This window comes from Eptesicus fuscus, chromosome 9, assembly GCF_027574615.1.
Source record: "Eptesicus fuscus isolate TK198812 chromosome 9, DD_ASM_mEF_20220401, whole genome shotgun sequence".
In the NCBI taxonomy this organism is placed as follows: domain Eukaryota; kingdom Metazoa; phylum Chordata; class Mammalia; order Chiroptera; family Vespertilionidae; genus Eptesicus; species Eptesicus fuscus.
Window position 1 is genome coordinate 82,961,098 of NC_072481.1, and position 15,710 is coordinate 82,976,807.

General features: G+C 40.1%; 1 protein-coding gene across 1 annotated transcript in view; it reads right to left on the minus strand.

Moving 5' to 3' along the window:
- Window positions 1–13,679, minus strand: part of PHACTR1 (phosphatase and actin regulator 1) — a 508,392-nt gene extending 494,713 nt beyond the window's left edge. Inside the window, exon 1 of the mRNA XM_028152411.2 lies at window positions 13,550–13,679. Within this exon, the coding sequence (XP_028008212.1) occupies window positions 13,550–13,679 (130 nt within the window). The remainder of the gene's footprint in view (window positions 1–13,549) is intronic.
- Between the last annotated feature and the right edge of the window lie 2,031 nt (window positions 13,680–15,710).

Here is a 15,710-nt window from a genome sequence, read left to right on the forward strand (position 1 = left end):
TAAACCTTGATGTATTGGGTGTATTGGAACAATTCTCTAACCAACTGCGCTACCTGGCCAGGGCAAGAGTCCCTATTTTTAGATGATGGTTATAGTTGAGTTTTGTTGTTTTGTTTATATTTTCTAAGTCTTGTATAGTTGTTATGCGTTACATCAATAGTGAGAGGGAAAAGCAAGTTATAAGTATCATATGAAGCTCTCATAAACACGTAGGCAGATTACCTCCCTCCACCACAATCCAACTTAAAGTCCCACAGTGATAGCTTCCAAAATAGATGAAAGTAAAACATTACTTTAAGGAGGTGAACCTAAAGGTAATACACAAAGCAACTCCATTGCCATATTATATCTTATATTATTGAGACATTCTATCTTTGAATGTGTGGAAATAAATGAGCCATGTATGTCCACACATTTTTCCTAGTATTATCATAGTTGTCAATATAATATAGAATTACAATGAAGTAGGAAGAATCAAAAGGTTCAAGAGTGTAATTCTGGCTCCATTTCTAATAGCTGTGTGAGCTTGGGAAGTTACTTGATTATTGGAAACATGGATTACTTCTGTAAAAGGGGATAATAATAAGTACTTCACAAATTTTCTTTTCCCGGACTAAATGAGATAATAAATACCAAGACCCGGGCACATGAATGTGAATCCTCTTCTCATTCACATTTCCTTTTGCAACTTTTATACACCTCCAGGTTATTGAGCTGGCATAGAATACAGGGCTAATGTAAAAATCAGCCTTGCAGTATGATGTTTTGAGTATGGTCTTGTATCTTTCCAGATACAAGGGTTAAATTAGGCTAAGTCAAGTAGTTTTTTCTCTGCCTGTCATCTACCAAGTTTAATAACTAAATAATGCATAATCAACTAAATGGAAGAGAAAAATCTTACTGTGTAGGTTCAAAAGAAAAGTAAGGTCTATTTTTAACTAGCTATATCTGAGTATCTTTTTTTCTTTCTTTGCCACATTCTGTGACAGCTTATAGTTCTGTAAAGTGACTGAGCTGCATTGAGATTAAAAAACAATAAACTTGTGTTCTTTAGATGATCTCATAAATGATAACTAGGAATTTTATTTCTAATGAAAAAATAAGCCAGAATTAGAAATAATGTTGGTAACTTCAAATGTTTGGCTCATTTAAATATTTCAAGTGGAATATTAATTTTAAGTACTAGTGCTAGGGAGAAAATACTGTATTTATAGTGAAAACTTTTAATTTAGAAAATAAATGTTTTTTAACAATATCTCAATCCTCTAAATAATATGAGAGGAATATTAAAGGCCAGTGGAACTACATATTCAGATGCAGATATAAAACACACTAGTGAAATTATTTTAGGAATTACCAAGGCACACAGAATATTTTTGGATGGTTTGCCAAGATCTCTATACCAAACTTTACACCTATAGAACTTATTCTCTACTGATAATCTATGCTTGGATATTCTATAGGGTCTCCAAATTCAAAATATTCTAAATTTGACTTTTATCTTTTTCCTCTCTCCATCCTGATTTTCTTCCAATTTCCTCTTTTAGTGAACAGGTTCATTATCCATCAAGTGGGTCCAAGAAACCACTTGGACATTATTCAAAATACCTCCTCTCTCACCTTCTGTCTTCTCACCCTACCACGATATAATCCACAGAAAGTATGTCAATTGTCCCTCTCTCCTGACAAATGCACTGTCATATCCCTTTTCAGGCTGTCTTTACTTCTGGCTGGGGTCCTGCACTAGCTTCTCAATGGTTCTCTTTGCCTCTAATCTTGCTCTCTCCAATCTGTTCTCCATATTTGTGTCCTGACAAAAATCAATCTGACAACAGATCTCCTCTGTATTAGTATATTATTAGATTCAGTATCAGATTTGGAATTCCTTAGTTGGGAACACAAAGTCTTACATGTTATTCTAGTCTCTTTGCTTGCCATTCCCCATATCTACAAGGTACAACTCATTCTGGAACATATATACAGTTCCTAAAATATACAGGGTGGGCAAAAGTAGGCTTACAGTTATTCATATGGAAAATAATACAATAAGTAATAAATAAAAATATAAGAAAAAAAACAGTGTTTCATAACTGTAAACCTACTTTTGCCCAATCCTGTATTCTTTTCCTAACTAGAGGCCCAGTGCACAAATTCGTGAATGGGTGGGTCTGGCTGGCCCAGCCCCAATTGGGGCAGGGCCTGTTGAGAGGAGGAGATGTCAGGGGGGAGGGACCACAGGCAGTTGGCCAGCGGGCCCTGCCCCCGATTGGGATAGGGGGGTGATCAGCGGCGGGGCCGGCCAGGGGAGGGGCTGTGGGCCGATTGGGGTCTCAGGGGTGCATCAGGGGCGGAGCCAGATGGGGGGAGGAGCCGTGGGAGGTTGGCCAGCCAGCCCCACCCTCTGATCCAGCCAGTTCACTGGTCGCAGTGGGTGTCATAGTGTCCGGTCGTTCCGGTCTTTACAGTGTTCTGGTCACTGGCTTTTTATATACATAGATATTTTCATGCCTTATCATGTGCCAGTTCCTGCCTAAGTCTAACTTAAATGCAGATTAACTGGCATCTCCTCTTGGACACTAACTTGAAAATGCATTGAACTCCCTTTCCAACACATACATATACACACACTAACATATCTTTGTCTGATTCAGATGCCCTCATCTGTGCTTACAAAACTCCCAGTGTGAACATTCTCCCAGCATTTATCTTTTGAAACAAAAATTATTGATTTATTTATCTGTCTCTACATTAGATGGTTAATTCCTTGAGGCCAGGGGATTTGTTTATTTTGAATTCGAATCCCCAGCAGATGGTTATTGTTTAACAAATAGTGAATTGTAAATTAATATAATCTTGGATTTTTCTTTCATTTCATTCATTTAGTTCTCTGGGCTCTATATTCTTCATCTATAAAAGTAAAGATTTAGACTAGTCAGTGGGTCTCAAATTCCAAACCTCATGTTATCTACTGTAAAAATAAAACAAAACAACCCCTTAAAGATAAAAAAAACCTAGATTATCACACCTGACTCCCCAAGATTCTGATCAGTACCCCAGGTATGAGACTGTAGATTGTGCATTTCTGACCTGTAACAGGTTTGGGAACAACTGGCCTAGGGACTCTCTTTCAGCTTTAAAACCCCTTCAAATATTCTGTTTCCTATTAATAGATTCAAAAATTCTTTTTTTCCAGTTACAGTTTACATTCAATATTATTTTATATTGATTTCAGGTGTACATCATATATAGACAATCACATACTTTACAAAGTGATCCCCTGATAGTTCCAGTACCCGCCTGGCGCCATGAATAGTTTCTACAAGATTACTGACTATATTCCCCATGCTATACTTTACATCCCTATGACTATTTTGTTACCACCAATTTGTATTATTTTAATCCCTTCACCTTTTCATCCAGTCTCCCAGCCTCCCCTCCCCTACTCTGACAACCATCAGTCTGTACCTATGAGTCTCTTTCTAATGTGTTTGTTCATTTATTCTTAATCAGGTGCTCAAGGTCTCTTTCCCTGAACTCACTTTTTCTCCAGCTTCAGGTATCACCTTCATCTGCCTGCACTTGATGATCCAGTCATACTGAATTGCTTTTAGAGAGACAGGTACATGCTGGCTTTTCCTGCAAGAAGTGCCCTCTATTGTATGAACTCCAGATGAAGCTTCGGTATCAACTCCTCTGAATTCTTTCCTTTCTCCTTTTATATCCTGTTTTTGCTTCTATTGGAGAACTTTTTGTTGTATGAGATTGCCTGCGCTTCCTGAAGACAATAGTTATTTAACGAATGTTTTTCCTTTCCTTATTGTGGCAATTTATTCATTCCTTCAATATTTATTGAGACTCTACTATTGATCTACATTTATTACTTTATGTCATTTTAACCTCATAATAATACTACTGCAGTTGTTATCATTTTGCAAATAGGGAAACAAAGGCCAGTCACATGGCTGTTTAATGGTTGGGATAGAATTACCTTCCAGGTATTTCTGATGTTGCTTTGTTCACATTACTATGTTTTTGTTAAGGAATCGATTTTTTAAAAAAATGAAGAGAACTATGATTTAATGTGAATTCTTCCAAATCTATTTCCTCATTTCTAGGTAAGTGCTGACTCATTTATGTTACTACCAGGAAGCCACATTCTGATAAACTAGTTTGCTGTAAATTCAGACATCAGTACAGTTTAGCTAATGTTTTCAAAGATTGGAAAAAAATTCCCAGCAGTAGAACTTTAAAGAGGATTCTTTTCAGATTTGTTAGCAATTTTATTTTAAAACTCAAAGTTTTGATGCTTTTTCTTGTGTGTTAAAACTATCTCACATTTCCAAAGGGTCTAGACCAGCCATTTTTAGCGTTTTCCATCTCAGGGCACACATAAAGTATTACTAAAATTTTGTGGCATACCAAAAATATATTATATTTTGCCTGATCTGACAAAAAAAGGTATAGTTTGGATACATTCACACTGGAAAGCTGTTGTCATTTTTTCATTTGACAATCTAAGGGAAAAGAGGTCAGTGCCCTGGACTAAATGGTCAGATATTACCTGGTGTAAAAGTTCTTGTGGCACACCGGTTGAAAATTGCTGGTCTAGACATTTGAATTAGGAATAAATGGAGGCAAAGGAGATAAGAGATGGGACAGGAGTGGGGTGTCTCTCAGGGAAGCTGAGACCCTGCCAATTTCCTCTAAGGCTTGACAAAATTAAAATAGAAACAACATAAGAGCTAACACTTATTGATTATACAATAGGTATATGGCATTTTGCTTAGTGTTTTATATTTATTGGTTCCCAAACTTTAGTCATCCCTGTATCACTTTTATGGATTTTGCTATATCTGTCTTCTGCATTATTATTTACTTAATGTTTTGCCTTAAATGGACTTTAGTCAGCCTATTTTACACCATATGTTCTAAGTAGCCCATATGATGTCTAGTTATAGATTTTATACTTCAATTAAATGCTTTGCATTTATATTTTTCTAAAACACAATGAGAAAAATACATCCTATATAATAAGAGAGGGATATGTTAATTATCCATTACGCCGTAACATCACGACCAATCTACAAGTGGTGGAGAGCTGCAGGAGAGCGGGGCAGCGAGCCATCAGCAGTGGAGAGCTACCATCAGCGGTGGTGGGAGGGTGGCCAGCTGAGGCAAGCAGAAGCGAGCTACTCGCACACGGATTCACGCACAGGGCTACTCGTTATTATTATAAAAGAGTTCATCTATTACCTAAAAAATTATAAATTGTACTGCAGTTTGTGAAATGCTATTTTGTTTCATTTAACCTTCAAAATAACCCTTTGGATTAAGAACACATTATTATCATTTTCATTCAAAAGGAAAAAGTGAGGCAAAGAGAGATGAAATAGCCTGCCTAATGTCACAAGCTAAAAAGGGGAAATCATAGTTTGACTTGGATCTGGTGTTACTTTGAAGTCCAAGCCCTAAAACACTGTGACATTTTTTACCCAGTTCTAGAAGAAATTTCGTTTCTACTCCCAATTTTTTTTTATAAATATATTTCTTTATTGATTTCAGAGCGGAAGGGAGAAAGAGAGAGAGATAGAAACATCAATGATGAGAGAGAATCATTGACCGGCTGCCTCCTGTACACCCCCCACCAGGGATCGAGCCCGCAATCCAGGCATGTGCCCTTGGCCGGAATCGAACCCGGGACCCCCCAGTCCGCAGGCCGACGCTCTATCCACTGAGCCAAGCCAGCTAGGGCAACTCCCAATATTTTATATGTCATAATTGCAACTTTGTAAAATGTGAATGTGTATGAAAGTGACACAAAATGTAAAAATATTAAAATAATTGCATAAGTTTGACTTTCTTTTCGATTTTTTCCAAATGGTTTAATATTACCCCATTTTGCTTTTATAAAAATGATACAAAGATCTGTAAAATAATCTATCTATTCATTACTAGAATTTCTGAAATCTAATTTAACACCAATATTCATTCAGTGGTATTGTGTGAGTGTGTGGGTCTGTTTACTGAGATATTATTTGAAATATAAAAAGTGGTATCAGCCATGGGCTGATTTTGATGCACTAGCCTCCCTATCCACAGAGCGTGGTTCTGAACATTTTTGGGGTGGAGCAGATTTATTTGGGCAAATGAGGAGTGAAAATTCTTTCTCAAGCATCTGCAAATTGTTTATGCTGTGTGGCTGCATCTTTAATCCACTCTCTCATATGTCTTATGTGAGAGTAGGAGTCATTAATTGATTGGAATTATTTCATTGTATTTTCATATGCTTTCCTTCCTCTCTGTCTCTCATTCTCTCATCCTCTGTCTCTTTTCCTTTTTTCCTGAAGCCCTACTTTACATCTGAGCCCTGAATCACAATATGTGACACAGCAAACATGGATGTTTTCTGGGGGCAAAGGCATGAGGAGCATCAGAAGGCCAGTTGCAGATGAATTGTCAGTAGTAAGAATGTGACTCCGTGTACTGCTTGAGGGGCACACTCCAAAAACGGACGGCTGGGTTTCACGGTCATCTACATATGGGTGGAATTGGCAGGCTGCCTATCTGCACAATATTTTTTCCTTTTGATCTGCCTTCACCCTCTTTTTCACACAAAATGTTCCCTGTATTAAACACGGGTTTGGAGAGCCTGGGTGTGAGCAATTAGAGGTCTAAAAGGGAGTGTGTGGGAGGTTAGGAAGGAAGGCTTGGTAGTTAAGCTTGTCATCCGTGAGTGAAGCACAGCGAGCTGCTTCCTGGCTAGAGTTACAGAGAAAAAAAATCAAAGACCAAAAAAACAAGTATTCATTGCGGATGATGACTTAAGCACCATCCAAACAAGGCTGTCAACTATCAGAGAGGTGTCCTCTGAAGCACATCATGGAGACAAGGTTCTGGGAAACAGTGTGATTACATGTAAACTGCGTGGTTAGGACATGACCACGAGGGCACAGAGAAGACGTGGCTGGTTTTGCTGTGAAGGTTGTAGCAGAACTCTGAAGGGCAAGTGGCAGCACATGAGATTGGTGAACGCAAAGGGTTATAACCCAATTGGCAATCATGCCCCAAACAGGGATCCAGTGGCTTTGCAATCACTGTTCCCACCTCTGTCCTTATGGAGCAAATTAGATCTGCAAATTCAGATATGAGCCACATCTATGACCATTATATTAAAGACACTGGTTAGAACTAACCGGGCACTGCTCAGCAAGGCTCCTAGAAACACCATGGCCAGGCTTGCAGTGAGTTGTGCTCAAAGTGCATGTCTTAGGTGTGGGGCTTCTAGGGGTACCCACAGCCACCTCCTTTTGAGGCTGATCAGAAGCAGGAGCGTGAATGCTAGCTGGTTTGAAGATTAATCAACCAAAAATTGTAAGAACTGGACCAGGCAGTCCAGATCTAAAGAAGGAAAGGAAAAGGGATCTCAGCTAAGGTGTAGCTCAGAGCTGGTTTCCTGAACATATTCAGAGTAGCTTTTGAATTGATCTCAATTTGGTTCATCAGAGCAAACATCAAGTGGTCACCTCTTCTAAACATTTACTTTTAGGCAGAATAAAAACTCAGTCTTCACAGACTATTGTATATTAAAAAGCTTTTATAAAAGTGTGCTATTCGGGGATCCCTGGAAATACATTTTAAAAGGTTAACTCTCATCAATAGTATACTAGTTCCCTCCTGCTATATTCTCCTGTTGCTTTTCGATTCTTAAATTTCTTCTGTTTTTTAGGAGATGTTGAAGAGTTGATAACTTTCTGCTGTTTCCTGCATCTCTATGTATTTGAAAATTATTTTTACCTGTCCCACCCTTTGGCCTTAAGCAGATTCTCTGTTTTCAACTGAAGATGTAGTTTTGTAAAGGTCTTAAGAAATCCTCTCCCTGAATCCCAAGTCTCTCTTTGTAATGTAGATTTAAGCATTTTCTTTCCTTCAGTTCAATAGAGACATTTGATAAATCTTAATGCTTCTACTGTATACCAGGGATGGCACTAGGCATGCAGATAAATGACATTTAAGGAGATTATCATGATCTAGGATTGGAACAGACACCTAAGTAATAACAAAACAATAGCACCAATAACTAACCAATAATAATGAAGAATGTACTAAACACTTTATAGGCATAATTCCCTTAATTCTCAAAAACTTCTATACATTCAGAGCTAGCCTTATATCCATTTTGATTGGAACCCTGAGGCTTAGAGAAATGAAACCATTTGTGTGAGCTCTTGCATCTAATAAGTAGCGAAAGCAGAATAATTCCATATGATAATGGCTGCAATAAGGCTGGACAGAAGGCTTCAAAAGAGAGGCTTGGAGAAGTTAGGCAAGGCTTCACAGAGGAGGTGACATCCGGGCTGGGTCTCACATTAAGCACAAGAAAGAAAATAGCGTAAACACAGTCTGTGAGGTTGACTATTGGCAATGATTTGCAAATAATTAAGTGCTTCCAAATGTCTTTGTCTTTTGGGGCCCTTTTAAGAAGTCCCAGAGGTTTACAGTTTAGCTTTAGAATACAATGAAGTCAAAGCTAAAGGTGGAAAAAACAGCTGTTCTGACAGATTTCACAGCATGGGCTAAAGGTAGAGCCGGGAGGCAGTTGGGGAGTGGGGGAAAATGGTTGAGAAGGGGGGTTTAGATGAATTTTTCTCTACTTCCAAATGCAACTTGAAGAGACTCTTAGCTGCTCACTGTGGCATTCATCAGTTGTCAAAACTGGCATTTCCCTTTGTTGAACAAGACAATAGAGATGACAGAAAACATGTATTTTGATGAAGTCACAATGACTACAGCACCTGATTATAATGCCAAGAATTATTTAAAATGATAAAAGAGGGGGAATTGTGAACAGGAGTCATAAATTTGATTGCCTAGTGACTTCAGTCAATTTGATCTCTTTTAATGTATGTTCCTTTTTGAAGGTAATGTAAATGTCTAAGGATTTTGAAGGTCTTTTAAAAGAGAAACCTAGCACAGTGGGAAAGGCATAGATGTGGGTGGTGAGACAAGATCTGGTTCTAGTTTTCACCTTCTTGTTATATGCTGTGTGATTTGGGCACGTGGCCGAACCACTCTGAGCTTCAGCATCTCCAGTCCTGTAATTCGGTCATGAATGTTACCTTCATTACCGGTGGGGTTGTTGGAATCAGATATACTGCACTTGTATTCAAATCCTGGCTATGCTTCTCTTTAAATGTATAGTCTTTTCTAATCTGCAAAATGAGCATCATAATTCCTCTTTCCCAAAATTTCTTTCAGGATTAATGGATACAATAAATAGTGCAGAACAGATACATAGTCCAATCCTTTAAAAAAAAAAACAAAAAAAAAACACAAAAACAAAACTCAATTTGAATCTTTCCAATGGCTTGGATTCATTTATAAAGAAAGACCTGGAAGATAAAGATACTCAGGTAAGAATATCTGCATGATATGCTAAAACCCCCTTTTCCATAAAACGGGAGGTCAGCAGTTCTCAGCCCTGTTTGCACATTTGAATCACCGAGGACAATTAAAAACATTCTCAGGTTCGGGGCTCTCCTCCAATGACTGAGTGGATTGGTCTGCTGTGGGACTCCAGCCTTGAGTTCATAAAAGCTTGCCAGCTGTTTCTAGTGTGCACTGGACTCTATCTTTGCTTCTCCAACTTAACATAAATTACCTGGCAATCTTGTTGAAATGCAGATAATGCTTCTCTAGGTCAGGGGTGGGGCCTGAGATTCTGCATTTATAACCAGCTGGCAGGGGAAGCTGATGCTGATAGCCTGGGACTGCACTCTGAGTAGTAAGTGATTAATGATCCTCAACAGTGGTTCTCAACGGTGAGCGCTCATCAGGATAACCCAGCGCTTGCTGAAAACACGGCACTGGGACCTGGGCCCAGCCCTCACAGATTCTATTTCACTTGGTTTAGGGAGGGGCCAAGACCAAAACGTCCATTTCAACCTGAAAATCCCATGATGCTCATTTTGTGATTTTATAATATGACTCCCCTCCCAGTTCAATTGTTCAGTAAAATAAATTAGAGCCTGAAGTTGAATATATGAGATATCATTGTCAGAACCTGACAGATGGGTGAGCTCAGGTGATGTGATGTCAACATATGGTTGATCTTTATGCCCTGTGTACCTTCCACCTCCAGAATCTCCTCTAGAGTTAATGGGGACATTCAAAGAACCCCCTCTGTGTGAGCAGGATTTCCTGTGGACACAGCACCCACAGATTAATCGGGAGAGCATCCTTCACTGAGGGGATGCACAAGTGATCTAGGCTTTTTTCTGTTCTCTGTGACATAGCATGTTTCAAAGCAGAATCCCTGGAGACATGGGCTCATCCTCCCGGCCTCAGGATCAAACCAAGGAAAAGTGACGGTGGGAGACAATAATAAGCTGTGCTACTCAGCAACGCAGATGACTGTCTTGAAAATCTCTGGGACGTCCAGGAGAAACTGTCCCATGATAGAATGAATAGCCTTTTCCTTCTTTTTTCTTCTCACCTTCCTGGATTCCTCTTGCACTTACTAGCTAGAAACAGCCTCTTCTTAGGGACAGGCACTTACCACTTTACAAGAATAATTGAAAAACTATTATAGGGTCTAAAACGTTACAATTCTGGTATTGTTGCTTTGGATAACCATTTTGCATGTAATTAATAAAGAAGCAATTGGTTTCCAAGAAGTTTATGAATTTGTAAATAAATTGGTGCAGGAATGGAATATGGGAAATGAAACTCATATTTTCTTGCTTTCACCTTTAGAAGTATTTGTATATGTAAGAACACTTGATCAATCTGTAGAAATATTTGCATGAGCTCTAGAGTAGACAACTCAAAGGGTAATAATCACACTCTAGTTTAGCTGATCACATCCTAGGTCACCCACAATGGGGCTGCTTGGCCTTACGGACGTCCCTCTGTTCCTGGGTGGGGCTGACCAAGGAGAGAGCACCACATGCTGTGATTGAGCAGCAGTACAAGGCCCCAGTGGCCTCAAATGCCTTTCTCAAGAGCAGCCACCATGCTGCCCCCCTTCCCCTGTCCTCAGAGCCTTGCCAGTGGTCAGAGGTGGGCGTTAGCCATTGCTCTAAAGCATGGACATTTGGGTCAGAAAGCAGGGGCTCAAGTCACGGTCCCCAGGCCTCTGCCCATTCACTTGGAGCCATTCATCAGGCCAAGGGGCTTGTTATCCAGGAAAGACTGTGGAATCTGTGCAGAGTGGAAGGAAGCCGGTATAGAGGGGCTGGAGCAGTGCGGTAACCAACTGCAATACAGAGGCCACAGGGGCCTGGAACAGAGACTCTGGGGGTGCCCAGTCCTAGGTGGTGAGGCTCTGGATGAGTTGTTAGAAGGAAAAGGGGCTCCTTCAAGTGAAAGAAGGACTAGGTAGATGGTGAGTACCAAGACAGAATGTTACCATTTTTCAGTTTTTCTCTAAGTTATGTTTTGATGAGGCAAGAAAATGATCCATGTGTTTTAACATTTACTTAAAAAAAACTTTACTCAAAATAGGAAGTGAAACTCCTGCCAGACCACATTTGTTTGAAAGGCAGTGGCTTCCTTGTGACATATCAAACAGGGCAGAGATGGCCTTTTGCCAGAGATGTTTATTTTATTGACTTGCTTCTGTATAACATTCCCTATGTTGCAAAAACGGTTTTAAGCACTTTAAAACCTTACCTCATTAATACACTTAAGAACTTATAAATTAGGCACTGCTATTTGCAGAAGAGGTTAATTGGCCGCGCTTTACCGTGGCAGACCCAAGATTTGAACCTGGGTTGTCAGGGTCCAGGCTGTTATCCTGGACCACGGCATTACCCTGCCACTAAGACAGGAGAGTGTTCCTGTTCTGGGTAAAAAGAGAGAAGCCTGACTGGATGGATTGCTTCTTAAATGTGCTGCTTGGTCATCATCATTGGAGCTCTTGCTTCAAATTCAAACTCCTAAGCTTTACACCTGGATTTCTGACTCAGGAAGTCCGGGATTTTTGGAAATAGACCTAGATGATGTTTAGGGAACCTCCACCCTTACTACAAGTCCACATTTCTTTGCTTGAAACATCATTCTGATTACCCTAAAATGAATGTGATATCTGAAAGCAGCAGTAGCTTATGCTACCACTTCCCATACATTTTCCAGTCATTCCAACTCTAGTGCTAAACCAGTCACTGATGGTGACAATTCTGACCACTCCACCCCCAGCTCCATCTGCCAACAACCACCAGGCTGCCTGAAGATCCTCAGAGACTCCCACATCCTGCCTTTTTTTCTTCCGTAAAAACCCACAGCTTAGTCTCCTTAAATCCTAAAACTGCAAGGCAAAGTGGACACATTTATTATCTTCAATTAACTGCCACTCTCCTCTTCCTGCCAACAGTTACGCAGCTCAGGTGGGTGACTCCACACTGAACATTATTCTCTCGTGCACATTGAATGGACCAGAACCAGCAATGTTTACACCGGGTCTGGAGGTGGCATTGAGCCCTGCCTCAGCCCCCTTTCCCTTTAGTCTTCCATTCTCCATCTCCTTCTAGCATCTTCTGACTTGCAGACCCAGAGGAGGCTGAAGGTTCTGGCCAGTCTCTTACCCTTTTCCTACTTCAGTAACATCTTCATGTCTTTTTAAGGGATTGAGAGTAGCAATGCTAATTACCTACAGCAGAGGAATGAACAGTTAGCTATTATATCACGTTTGTGAATTTAGGCTCTGCTGATGAGCCTAACTGACACAAACAGATAAACCAGATAAATTTCAAGCCCTCTTGACTTTAAGAAGACTGGATCATACCCAGAAAAATGAAAACAGAGAAGGAAGAATCTCGCAAGCCCTCAAGGCTGCCATGAGAAATTGGCTTGAGAGCGAGGTAAAATCAATTTAGAAGACAGCACTGGGAAAGCCAGGGCAGAATATTATCAGTGCTCTGTGTGAAGTACTTCACAACCTAAACGTGAAACAAGCCAGCATTATCAAAACAGCATTTCCCTCTCAGCTCTACTTGTGACTTCCAAGAATTCAACCACTTTTCTATTAAGAATACAGGCATTGCCCTTCTCCTCAGAGCATCCGTTGCACCATTTGGGATATGCCCATCATCAGGTTGCTTTGAGTGAATACCCTAAATATTCCATGGAAAAGAGAAAATATGAAATGTGGTGGGAAAACATTCTAACTGCACCCTTGAATAGGAGAGCAAGTAAACTGGAGCCTAACTGGCCATCTTGAAGCATGTAATGAAAACATACACATCAGTAGCACTTCACAACGGGTGTGTTCCCTACTCCCCCAAAGTGCACTGGTCATTCCTTGAGGCAGTGGCTGCATTCATCTAAAATAGACAAGGCAGCTGCAAGACTCGAGGCTTCGCTCAGGAGCCTCTATTGCAGCTGGATTTCAGTCAGATAGGTCAGGGTGCCCTAGATCTCTGCAAGTGCAGTGCCTGCAAACTCAGCCATATCAGAGGTGTGTGTGTGAGTGTGTGTGTGTGGGGGGGTGGGGAGCATCCCCGATGCCTTTCAAACTTATGCTTTCCTCCCTTTCTCCCATTTTATGTATTACCTTGAGCTCCTTGACTGTAGAAGAATCTTTGAGCCGACTCAACATCCAAGAGTCTGTGAGCCGACTCAACATCCAAGAGTCTATGAGCAGACTCGACATCCAGGAAATAATCCATTTTGGGGTAATCCATCCTTGATGTTTCAAAAACAGAGTTTTAAGACACAATAGTCATTTGTTTGCCTATGAAAGAGGAAAAAAAATCACAGTATTTTAAACTGTTAAATAGGTTTTAAAAGTCTCAAATATGCACTTATAAGTATATATGTACATATATATTTAAATTATCTGATTTGAATATCCCATTATTTGACTGACATCCAATTCTATAAACACCCTTCAACATAGCTTTCCTATTGTGTGAGAAAATGCCACATTTAACCAACATTCATTTAAAGTCATCTATCCCACTCAGGAAAAACAGATGATCCAGGCTAAAGAGAGATAACATACCAGTCTTTCCTTGTTGTACATTAACTGGAAAAGACACTGTTAAGTTCATATGCTATCCGTTTTCTAAAAGTCTGTCTGGTAAATAGCATCATTAAGTGTCAGCCTTTCGTAGTACTGATCCCCAATTAATCCAGGGAGCTCCGATTCCCCTGGAGCAGCAGGAATTGCCTGGGAATCAGAGCCTCCACTTATAGATGCTTTGCATTTATGACACATGCTGACATGTTTGCTGTAAAACGCCTTGAATCCCTTCCTTTATAGCGATTCCCTCGGTACATTTTACAAAGTGCTACAGCATTATTACCTGCTCACCCCTGGCATGGGCTGCTGTTAAGAAAGAATTCTGGTCTGTAGAGCAGTGACAATTATTTCAGAATTACAACGATCCCCATAATATTATCATGCACTAGCCTGTCAGGAAGCTAATCCACTTCACCACAAAACATTCAGCCCGGTGGGTGCCTTCGAGCATATGTAGCCTTTCCCTGACACTTGCACAGATGAACTACTCTATTTCTGCAGGATGCTTTTGGAAAGAATCAACAAGACAGAGTCATTAAAATCAAGTTCAGAAGGCTAATCTAGCTATTTCTCTTTCTAGTCCGGTAAGAGGAAACTTTAACAAATACCCAAAGGTACCCCAACAGCAAATCATACTTACTGCAAAAAGAAAAAGAAAATCAAGGGCTAACTGCCGGCAATAAAAGCAGGAGCAATTTCAGCCAGAGAGTCTTTGATCTCACTAAATATTCCCGGTGGAAGTAAACAAATTTGATTGTTTGCTTATTACAGCAATGAATAATGTATACCGTCCACTGGACTTGTTTTATCAGATAAAATGGCCAGAGCACGTTACCTTAGCAACAGAAGGTGACGCCAGCCTCCGTCTCTTTGTATCCTCTATTGTGAAAGAAGAAAATGACCGGTTTCCTGTGCAAAACTTTGGCAGAAAACCATCCCCATTAAAATCTATATGTAACCATCACGTGGGTCCATTCTGCATCTCCCTGTCCCCGCCCATCTCTTTTGCAGAGAAGTGTCTTAGTCATTTAAAAATGGTTTTGGTTTAATATGTTTTTATAGCTCCAAGTCCCAGTTTGACTTGAAATTAAAACAGAATTACATGATTAAATAGTTAATATGATAAGAAAGTTGTCTAGAAATTGTTAGGGGCACCATTTCTTACCCTAATGCTGTCTAGGGTGATAGGGACAGGTCATTTTTAGCTAGCTCATGTTAAACATTCTCCTGCTATAATAATTTCAAAGATCAGCCATCGGCATCTAGGCTGAAAATAACTCTCTTGCCTTCTGTGAATCAGTCACTGGAAGACGCTTAAAAAGCTGTTTGAAATTTCCCAGCTTTTAAAAGACGCATTATATCATAGGTCTTTTGTGAGATCCCCCCCACCCCCTACCAAAAGAAAGGAAAGCCAAAAAGATGTATGAAAGAAAGAGTATTAAAGTTAGCAGGTACTCACCAGCACTTGTTGGTCCCCTTTCAACAGGATATCACAGAGCATAAAGCAGAGCTATGCAGGATGCTGAGCCTGCAAGCCCAAAGGAACAGCTTCTAATTTTCCCTTCAATCCCAATTCAAGAGCACTGAGCAGAGCAAGGTGATGGATTTGCCCATTTTATATTGTGATGAAATGCAACCCCTAAAAGAGATCTGAGTGGAGCTGTTCTTTAAAACACATTAGGCTGCTAAT